Consider the following 12,030-nt stretch of genomic DNA (forward strand, 5'->3'; position numbering starts at 1 on the left):
ATAACCTTTGCAACAAGTTCAGCCTTGTGCCTATCTATGCTGCCATCTGCTTCAGTCTTCAGCCAAAAACTGATTCTCCTTCAATGAACCTATTTCTTTGTCCATTGTTCTTTTTCATCTGAAGCTATCTTCATGTCTGAGTGCATCTTCGCAAGTCTTTTTTTTTTTTTTTTTTTTTTTTTTTACCCGTTGCTTTACATTGCACCGACACAGATAAGTCTTATGGCGATGATGGGATAGGAAATGGCTAGGAGTGGGAAGGAAGCAGCGATGGCCTTAATTAAGGCAAAACCCCAGGATTTGCCTAGTGTGAAAATGGGAACCCACAGAAAAACATCTTCAGGGCTGCCAAGAGTAGGGTTTGAATCCACTATCTCCCAAATGCAAGCTCACAGCTGTGTGAACCTTACTGCACAGCCAACTCAACTGGTGATAAGGAGTATAGGATGACATCAGTCGTTGTTTGATCCCATTCACACATATGATGGACCTAACCTCTTCATTGTCAAACTCTGCCAATGTCACTCAGCATCTCCTCGACTGAATGATCCAACATCTTAGCATGTACGAGGAAATCCTTGATACCCATGCTTACCTTTGACTTCTCTGCATGGATACAACGCAAACGCAACTCAACCACACCAATAACAATAATTATATCACTGCACAGCTACAGATGGGAAAGAAGCCACTCCAATGCCACTCAAATTTTACGAATGTCACAGGACAACATGATTCAATTTTAACATAAAACAACAAGATTCAACACACAGCAGAGCTGAATATACATATTTTATCCTAATTGTATTCATACACCTGACATTCTTTTTAAACTTGAAAGTGTTTTATTCTATGTATATACATGAAGGCAAAATCTTTTATACATATAATGTGATAATTTTACAAGCAAATCATATCACTCAAGCTCCAAAAACATCAACCAAGTGTACAAATATGAAAATAAGAGTTGAACACAGAAGTCAACCGATGAACTGAACAACGCGCAAGACACGAACGTTCACGTGCATGAAGTGTTCCTACATATATTGTTTCTTATCTTATATACTTATAAGTTAGTTTTAAGTAAAGATAGTGTTTTATAAACTAATTTTAAGACTTAAAGCATATCATTATACACATATAATTGCATTGTCACACATAGTGACATACACGCCAGTTCCCGTTTTGACATGCCCCATTTGGACGTGACCAAATATTTGTTATCATACGGCATTCCCCAGACAATGTAATCTCAATCATAGCTTCATGATCTATATGTGAATGCATTGTTCAGCCGAAGATGACCCTAAGTACAGGGTCGAAACTGGTACAGTAGCATAATAAGTGCAATAAATGAGTATTGATAAGGTTGAAGTCCTTTCCTATTTCTAATTGTGTAGTTTATCAATATGGATATGATGATCATAGATTATGGTCAAGAGAAGTAACGAAAGTTTCAAGACTGCCCACGTGGTTCCTGCCATGTGCTCGGGAGTAGCCCAGTGATTTTCTAATCAGCGTTCAGACCGCGGATGGATACATATGGATATATAATGTTCTTTGTTTACATCAGGTTCTGTTCTCTCGGTGACGGCAGAATAGACATAGTTACTTTATTTAAAACTCTGTTTCTAACTTCATATGAGAAAAAGGAATAATTATACTTTAACAACATCAGCTGTTGTGAATGATCACAAGTGAAAATGAATTACAACACTACTATTAACAGCACATATCAAAGTTTATAAAATGATCTATTAGCATTTAGTATTATATATTTCTCAAATGCAGCATTTAATTCCGAAAACCCTTTCACAAGATTACATGAAGAATTAACTATACAGCACCTACTACCACATAACAGTCCTTTAGCAGACTCTGTTGGGACATACATTATAATGTTCACAGGTATAGGATGTAAAGATGCTTTTCGTTTAAGCATCAACCTTACTGGCTTGCTCAATTGTCCCTCCAACAGTGGACATTTGGCTCTACCATATTAGTGTGATGCATCCCATAATGAGTCAAATAATATCTGCTCTTCTGATAGATCCAGCAGAAGAGACACATTAAATTTCCTCAAGGACTGGCCAACCTGACTTGTGCATTGTGGAGGCTAGAGCTGATCTCATTCTGTGATTACGAATGTTCCCTTGCAACAGAATTCATGCAAAAGGTTGTTTGTTATCTTTTGCCAGTGGTTTAACGTTGCTCTCACACATCAAAGGCTTTTGGCTACACAAGGATGGGAAAGGGCTAGGATTGGGAAGGTTGGGAAGGCAGCGTCCATGGCCTTAGGTACAGCCCCAGCATTTTCCAGGTGCGAAAATGGGAAACAACAGAAAACCATCTTCAGGACTGCCAATGGTGGGATTCGAACCCACCATCTCCCGAATTCATGCAAATGCTCTGAAGTTTGTCTCAGAAGAGTATGGATATCTATTGAAGGTTGTGCTTGAGCATCTGCTGAGAATTGTCTGAGTAGCCAAAATATTTCAAAACATTTGGTGGATTTTTACATTCAGAATTTGATATTCAATTAGATCAATGTTCCCCAATTGTGCCACCCTGGTGCATATGGTGAATCAGAGAGCGAGTGTATTGTGAAAGCGAGTAAGGCAGCAGAAAGCATCGAGTTGTTATGAGTCACGGTGATGGAGCGTGGGTGTTAATAACTTGTATTCAAGTCCGGAAAGAAACCTAAAATGAAGACCTTCTCAAACCTCAACCTGGGAAGAAATATTTTTATTTCTAAGCTCTAATCACAAAGACAAATGTTTAGTTTGTGGAAAGATTATCCATACTATAAGAAAGTTCAATTTGCAAAGACATCATTCACAACATGCTAATGATTATGAACAATATGAAAGAGAAGACACATAGCTATGTTAAAAATGTTGAAAGAACGGCAGTCTATAGAATATAAAATTTCCATCAGAAAATTGGCTGGTCATATTATCAGCAAACTGACTGTATGCCCAAGTTACAAACTATCACTGAGGAACTATGTCTACAATAAATCCAACAATTTAAAACTATAAACTTACCACATCCACTGTGGTGCGCTAGATCAAGATTTAGGAGACAACATTTATATAAATTATACATGTTTTTCATTCAAATCAAATATTGTCAGTTTAACATAATACCGACTTTTCTATTCCCAAATAAATGTAGTTAAAACAAGTATTGTAAAATAGAGTCCTTAGTCAAAAACAAATATTGTAAGCAAAGTCATTCCTTAGACAAAACTATGAAATATGTCCCAAAATAGTTGCCTATATTAGGGAAGCACGTACAATATATTAAGGTGACACTCCGGAGATAAAAATAGATATTTTGGCCATTTTGGTGAAATTTTTTTAATGACTGAAATTGAAAGGATTGATTTTCTTTTTTCTTGTCACGAAGTTATTCCGCTGAATTAAAACAATTTATCACTGTAATAATTCTTTGTTTGCCAACTGTAATTTTACATTTAAATCCCATTTTTCTCCCATAATATTCTGCCAAATGTAACAAAATTTGTATGGTATATGTATCACAGCTATATTAAGAAACCTGCGTATGGAATTTTTGATTGCAGAATTTTTTTACATAGTAGGGATTTTTAAGTCCAAAATTTTAGAGCGTAAAAATTACACAAACTTTAGTACGATATTGCACCCAAATTGCATTAGGTGCTATGGTGGAATACATTAATTCATCAGATTCTTTGTATAAATCTTACATTTGACAATTTTAGTGAAAACTGCAGATTGTTCACGACCCACCAACATGGAAGAACTAGGCCACCTTGGCAGAGGTAAGGCACGTTCTGTTGGAGGGTTGTTAAACAATTATGTCATAAATGCACTTAGCCAGATATTGCCTGAGAACTTCCGCCTGCCGCACCCACGGTCACCACACCCTGGGAACATTTTTTGAAAACTTTCCACAAGGCCGTGTAAGACAGAGCAACTTAAGATACACAAAAAGGACAGAAGATGGCTAAAATTTTTGGAATAGGATGAGTAGACCCCACAGAAGTCCGGCCCAGCGGTGTAGGGGGCAATGCGTCTGCCTGTCATTCGGCAGCCCCGGATTCGATTCCCGGCTGGGTCAGGGGGTTTTCAGTTGTAAATTCTCGGAAATTATTAAACGCCATGTATAAAAGTTATGCTATTCCTCCGGCGACATTAAATGCAACCATAATCATGTTCAATAAGGAACCTCGCCAGGATTTAATAGAATAGAAGACTTTCGTAACTTCATTAGTGCTGACGGTACAAAAGTCAAAGCAGGGGCAATTTTGTGGGACAAGTGATGGGCTGTTATCTGCATGTGGTCTGTTAAGCAGATTGGACTGAACCCTGTCTTCCATGAAATGCGCATTCAGCTCGTCAAGTATAATGTGGGGTACCTCTTTCTTTTCTCTTGTTCTACCTATGCCCACAGCTCAGAGATACCTTCAGGTAACTAACCATATACAAGTTACTTACTGATCCATGAACCTATTTAAATTTAAGATTTTGTATCACTTGTTTAGTTTTATTCCTAATTATTCTATAATTTTCATAGTCAGTTGGATCAGAAGCATATTTATAGCGTTGAAAAAGAGCATCACGCTGAGGCATCAAGTTTTTAACTTCATAGGTTAGCAAGCGCTTTCCGAGGCTTCAGTATACTTATCATATAGGCTTTTATTACGATGGGTTCGCCACTCCCAAAGGCATTTTAGAGCTACTGCCAGCCGAAACTTGTAGGCTGCTCCTACCATGGAGAAAAGACACCTTTTGTACCCACTCCTCTGGAGTACAGACGCTCCAGTTGCTATGGGGTTTCAGTGGCATTTCCTCCACTGAGGGCCCATTTCCCTTCTACAAGGACTCCTCCACTCTTAGCCGTTGGTACTTATAGCGGGTCAGGCTATTTACCGCCGCCCAACACCCAGAAGAATACAGCAGTCTGCAAGTTTGTACCAGTGTGTGAGACACATTGTATAGAACAAAGATGTACCAATGAAGTGGAAGAAGGTTTTATACTCATCCTATTATAAACCTATACTGACCTATGCTTCAGCAGCCTGGACGTTGACTAAGCAGAACCAAAGTAAGATACAAGCAGCTGAAATGAGGTTCTTGAGGAGCATACAGGGAAAGACAAGACGAGACGAGACAGAATACGAAATGAGGAAATAAGGAGAAGCGTGGGAGTATGTAAACTTTAAGAAGAGATTGATATAGCAAAGCTAAAATGGTTTGGACACATGATGAGAATGCCAGGAGAGAATACCAAAGAGAACATTCATGGATACAGGGACTGCAAAGAGGCCTAGGGGACAGCCTAGAATGAGATGGAGAAGCTCTCTTATGGACTGTATTGCAAATAGAGGAGTCGATAGCAATAAAGTACTAGAAGAGGAATGGTGAAAAGATCGAGTAAGGCGGAGGGCTTAGGTACACTATCCTACCCAGAGAGAATCTGGAAAACAGAATGGATGAAGGAGGAGGTTAGTAATGGATTGGGTTAATGGGATATTCTTATCTGTCTTTTTGGTGCAAATATGTTGTATAGGCTACATATCAATCAATTACATTTTCTTATTTTTGTATCAATATCTTTTAGATTTAAAATGTCATTCCAAGGAAGACTGTAGGCATTGTATCTTAACTGATTAATGTCAATATCCTCTGTATTCCTGCACATTATATACCTAGGTTTATATTCTGGAAACAAGGCGAATAAGCGAGAAATATAAGGTCATGAGTAGACACGCCCGGTACTGAAATTTGTCCATTTTTCAGAGGGTTAATAGTCACTTTAAGATCAATTAAAGTATGTGAAATGCTGTTAGCAGTATACGCATCGTCAGTCGGGTGAGAGCAAAGGACAGTCATGTCACATGAGGGGGGGAAAAAGTCTTCTAATTTCTTAGTATCATAGGTTTTGGTAAGTAAATTAGTGTTAAAAGTCTCCTAATATTATAAATGTTCATACGCTGGTAGTAAATTAAGAAGATACGTTTCAAATCCTGCGATATAAGATATTTTAGGTGGTCAATAAACTATTCCAATAAGTACAACCTGTGACAATAAAGTTTGGGGAATGAAGTCAGAACGGTCGATCCGGCAACACTGGCAACACATAACGCTGCACCTGCGTAGCAGCAGGTTTTGACCACCTTCTCCCAATGTTGTTCAGTTGAGCATCGTGTGTGTGCCGTGTAAGACCTGTTTGACACAGTGCGTGTTTAGTTCCAAACGGCGAACAGGAACATGAACAATCAAAAGGTCAATGTACAGTTTTGTTTTAAGCTTGGCAAGACACCAAAAGAAACGCATGTGATGCTGGTACATGTTTATGAAGATCAAGCACTGTCCTTGAAGTGTGTGTATGAGTCATTCGCCCGTTTTCGAGGAGGCCGGGAAAGTGTTTCTGACAACCCCCGTAGCAGAAGACGAAAACATTGAGAAGGTGAGGACATCGATCACGAACGATTGGCGATTAACCGTGCGCATGATAGCAGATGAACTGCAGATTAACCGTGAACCCGTGCGACAAAGGGAAGAGGGAAACGTGTTCTCGTCTTGCGCCACATCACTTGACTGACGATCAGAAGCAGGCACATTTAGTGGCTTCACAGGATTTTGTCGAAATGGCAGATGAGACACCAAATTTCTTGAACTATATTGTCGCTGAGGATGAAATCTGGCGTCTCAGGTACAACCCTGAAACAAAACGGCAAAGCATGGAATGGCATTCTCTGGGATCCCCTCATCGGAAGAAGGTCAGAGCCGAAAAGTCACGCATCAAAACGATGCTCATCACCTTTTTCGATAGTCAAGGTATTATCCACAAGGAATTTCTACCTGAGGGAACGATGTTGAATGCTGCACGGTACACTGACATTTTGAGCCATTTCAGGAAACATCTACGCAGGGTACGACCCCCGTACGCATAACAGGGTTCGTGGTTTTTTTGTCCATGACAATGCTCGCCCTCACACAGCCAATACCGTTAAACAGTTCATGGCAAAAAAGGGAGTTGTGCAACTTAAACATCCCCCATACTCACCAGATCTCAATCCTCCAGACTTCTTCCTATTCCCACGACTCTAACTCGCTTTGAAAGGAAAGAGATCTGACGATATTCCTGACATCCAACGAAACGTAACGAGGCTTTTAAACACCATCCCAAAGGAAGCCTTCTTGCAAAGTTTCCAGGACATGTATCAACGATCTCAGCAGTGCATAGTTATGGGAGGGGACTATTTTGAAGGACAGTAAGGTCACTGTCGTGCATTGTTCATCTATGTTGATAGTACAGGACTATTAATTGAAGTTTATTGTCACAGGTTGTATTTTCTGTCCACTCGCAATTACTTCAGCGAACATGAACTCCATCCTCGGTAATCGCAGGTCAATGAGGTGTAAATGACACAACTTTCGAGGTCATATTTACAAGAAAGAACGATGCCTCCACCTCTCTTACTGGTGCGGTCATGATGACAGAGATTGTAGCCATCAAGGTGAACCATGTTATTTGGAATTTACGGAGACAACCAACATTTACCGATACCTATCAAGTGGATGCAATGTCTGTTAATTATACCCGTAATTTCATCCAAGTGTGCGAGTATGCATAGGCTGTTCAAATGTCAACACTGTAGTGTGTGAGGATACAGTGAAAGTTCTTGTTTCAAACGGCTATCGGCATCAATGGCTGAAATGGAGTGCTATTACTACAGCTATGGTCACTGTCAGAGAGAGGTCCTGTAATTTTTTTTTTTTTTTGCTATTTGCTTTACATCGCACCAACACAGATAGATCTTACAGCGATGATGATATAGGAAAGGCCTACGAATGGGAAGGAAGCGGGCGTGGCCTTAATTAAGGTACAGCCCCATCATTTGCCTGGTGTGAAAATGGGAAACCACGGAAAACCATCTTCAGGGCTGCCGACAGTGGGATTCGAACTCACTATATCCCGGATGCAAGCTCACAGCTGTGCACCCCCAACCGCACCGCCAACTCGCCCAGTGAATTAAATTCAACAGGTGGATTAATATGCACCTTCTTTCCATCATCTCAGTGAACAATAAGACGGCCATCCTGTTTCGAAACCCGGCGCATACCCCAGAAGTCCCATGTTTAATTTCAAACTTCCTTCTGTGTGGGTGTCAGGGATTCAGTGATGAGCAGCTTTGTACCTTTCAGAACTCACGTAGCATACCAGAAGTAGTCTCGTTCATGGTAACTGAGGATTTTAATAATAACAGGCCTATTCCTCTCAGACACCACCTCAGGCACTATCCTCTTTATATGGCCCAATCTGTGACACCGATCTATGCTGTCCATAGACAATTAAACATTCTGCTTGCTTTTCAAAGTTTCTAATACAACAGCATATGTATCCTTGCTTGGGGTCTCACTTACACCGTGAAGAAGGAGGCAGTTCTTTCCACTGTATTGTTCTGCCTCATCCAAGTTGAATATCCTGCTGATTGATATCCTTGTAGGTGGCCTACCTCCTTCTTCATTTCACTTAATTCAGCAAATATAATTTCTAAGAAGTCCTAGAAGTCTGTTGCAAGGCTGGTTGGAGTGTTGCTAGGGTTGGCAGCACTCGCCACACCAGCAATCATAGCTTGCTCCAAGTGAGCTTGAAATTCACACAATCATTTTTCAAACTTCGTCAGACTTTCATTCATGGCCTACAGCGTCATAGTACTTCACTAATACAGAATTCCACAATTAAAATGAACACTAGCACACCCTTGAATTATAAAATGATAGTTCTCTTGCCGATATGGCAGGTGAATTGCGGAGCTCGTTTGCTCGTGTTGAGTAGTGCGCGTCATCTTGATCCGAGACATTCTGTTATAGTATTTTCACCAATGATATTCAAAGATGTACAACTTTTGTAATCAATATACTTTGTCCTTGTGGCAGCCTCCTCATGGGGGAAATAATAATAATAATAATAATAATAATAATAATAATAATAATAATAATAATAATAATAATAATAATAATAATAATAATAATAATAATAATAATAATAACAACAACAACAACACTGATGTTTTCACAGCCTGTACTTTGTAGACATGATATGGGTTTTTGGGCTTATGCTGTGTCAAGAAAACAAGGTGAAACGCTTTATGTTTTGCAGAGAAATTTGCTCCGCTCCTTCAGAAGAAAATCTCGAATGTTCACGAGGAATATTTCTACAATAATGAGGGTTTGAATTTAAGAATGCTTTACCGTTGGAGCTGTAGTGGTAAGCTCCTTCGTCACCAGGTGGCTCACTGTATGCTGGCACAGCGCCAGTATTCCAAGCAGGAGCTGACGACAACATTAAGCTCCAATTACGATGTTCTATCACACCGTGTGTGCATGAGTGCATGAGAAGTAATAGAGATGACATCAGATGAATCAGGGATGAATGTGGTAGAAGAAATAAATAGAAACTAATAAAATAAAAATGCACCAAAAGACACCAGGATAGACTAGAACAGAGCTGAAGAATGGAAGGAAAGTGCGTGGAGAAAACCACAGGATGATAATGATGTGACACGGTGTGGGACGGGTGGGGCATAACCAGTGTACACATGTTATGAATATATGACCCTTCACACATAACACATAGCCCTGATTGAACCATCTGGTGATGACGAGCATACGAATTTGGACAACACCGAAACAAAATAACAAATACAGAAAGGACAAAGAAGAGAACTACCTATGTAAACCCTTAATGGCTGGCGACCTCGTATTACTTAATTGATAGCCAGTGTCCCTGTTGAAAATGTTGAGATTTTTACGTATTTCCACAGCTTGGAAAATTCTAAATTCCCATGGAGGGAATCAGATATTTTTCACCAATAGAGCATGTCAAAAACGCCTGAAAAGCCTTACATCTGATATGTTTTCCACAGCTTCCCGTATAATCCTCGACCTGTAGTGTTTAGTGTGGATAAGAGCTCGAACATCTTGGAATATGACATGACCGACGATAGGACGTGCTCAGCTATTACTAACTTGCCTGGCTGGTTGAGACGGATAATTGTTTGGCGTTCCTTAATGCGAGTCCCAATGAACCAGCATGTTTGGCCAAAGTATACCTTACTGCAAGTACAAGGAATTTTGTACACCTCAGGGTGTAATCGTGGGGACAATTTGTCTTCGCTTTTACCTAAATTCTGAGCACTTCTAGAGACAATGCCAAATGCAGTTTATATACTGTGCTTGCGGAGGACCTTGGCATTCAGTCTATGGTATTGTGAATGTAACGCATGTAAGCAGTTGCCTTCACTTCTTCTTTCTGTGAGCTTTAGCAGGGGATGCAGGGCTCTATTAATCTGTACATCATTGTAAACAATACCCTTGCATGTGACTTTCAGTGTGTCCATCTCCTCCTGGAATTTCATGGCTCACAAATTTGTTTCGCACTCGTGGCAAGTGTCGTGAGAATGCCTTGTTTTTGTGCTGGATGGTGGTGAGGATCTGCATGGAGGTAGCGATTTGTGTGGGTAGGCTTACAATAGATGGTATGTCCTAAGGAGCCATCTGGGTTCTTTCTTACTAGAACATCCAAGAAAGGAAGAAGATTTAATAATATTTTAAGTTTCTCACGACCTTCTCTGCCCGTACCATAAATGTGTCATCAACATACCTCCACCATATCATAGGTTTGACGGGCACCAAACCAACAGCCAACTTCTCTCAAAATGCTCCATATAGAAATTAAGCTACTACCAGCAAGAGTGGACTTCCCATAGTCACCCCATCCATCTGTTCGTAAAATTGCCCACCCCACAACAAATAGCTTGAAGTCATGCAGTGGTGAAATAGCTTAGTAATGTCCTCATGGAAGAGATGCTCAGTGAGAGACATGGCCAATTCATTGGCACTTCAATGAACAAGGACTCCACATTGAAACTCACCAGAAGTGCATTGGGTTGAAGATTTATGGTTGACAACTTATTTGCGAAATACAGAGTGTCCCTAATGTATGATTCATTAGTCCTGTATGTGGCTGAAGCAACCTGCTTATATATTTAGCCAAAGCATATATAGGACAAATTATCGCACCAAAAATTGGTCTGAGGGGAACGTCTTCGTTACGGATTTTAGGAATTCCATATAATCTAGGTGGCACTGTATGTGCTTAATGTTATCATCCGCTCCTGTTTGGAATACTAGCGCTATGCCAGCATACAGTGAGCCACCTGATGACAGATGAGCACACCACGACAGCTCCAACAGTAAAGCAATCTTAAATTCAAAGCCTCATTATTGTAGAAGTCTTGTGAACAGTCGAGATTTTCTTCTGGAGATGCGCAGCAAATTTCTCTGCGTAATGTAAAGAGTTTCACCTTGTTTTCTTGACAGTGCATAAGCCTAAAAGCTTGTATCATGTGCATAAGATTTTTTTTTCAGTTTGCTTTACAGCGCACCGACACGGGTAGGTCTTGTGGTGAAGATGGGATAGGAAAGGGCTAGGATAGGAAAGGAAACAAGTGCCCTTAATTCAAGTACAGCCCCAGCATTTTCCTAGTGTGAAAATGGAAAACCATGGAAAACTACCTTCAAAGCTATCGACAGCCGGGTTCGAACCCACCATCTCCCAAATATAAGAAGGAAAAGAAGAAGAAACAACTTAATATTAGTACACTTACCTTGGGCATGTTCTCAGTGATGAAGGTTTTAAAAATCTGTAAGAAAAAAATATTTTTAAAAGTAAGCATCCATAATTAAGATATTTAGCTACATTCAGTCTAATGCAACATGTGTCTGTTAGGTCATCAGCCCAGAGGCTGGTTGGATCCACAAATGGCCCCACCAAAGGCTATGCAGTTATAGAGAAACAGCAAAAACCAATGGCAGAGCCCAAATGAGGCGTACTAGTCAAGATGAGGAGTGAGGTAGTTTGCCATTGCTTTCCTCACTGGGCCAGAATGTGCCACTGCAGCACGAATAACCCTATGAGCAACACCTTTCATAACACTCAGACACTCTTTGTGCTCTGAATGTCATTATTCAG

At 40.1% G+C, this 12,030-nt stretch overlaps 1 protein-coding gene across 3 annotated transcripts in view; it reads right to left on the reverse strand.

Annotated features, from left to right (window-relative positions):
• LOC136863052 (adenine DNA glycosylase) overlaps window positions 1-12,030 on the reverse strand; it is a 140,409-nt gene that overhangs the window by 17,829 nt on the left and 110,550 nt on the right. For all 3 annotated transcript variants that reach the window (XM_067139377.2, XM_067139378.2, XM_067139376.2), the window contains one exon: window positions 11,666-11,701. In XM_067139377.2, the coding sequence (XP_066995478.2) occupies window positions 11,666-11,701 (36 nt within the window). The remainder of the gene's footprint in view (window positions 1-11,665; window positions 11,702-12,030) is intronic.

This window comes from Anabrus simplex, chromosome 2, assembly GCF_040414725.1.
Source record: "Anabrus simplex isolate iqAnaSimp1 chromosome 2, ASM4041472v1, whole genome shotgun sequence".
NCBI lineage: Eukaryota > Metazoa > Arthropoda > Insecta > Orthoptera > Tettigoniidae > Anabrus > Anabrus simplex.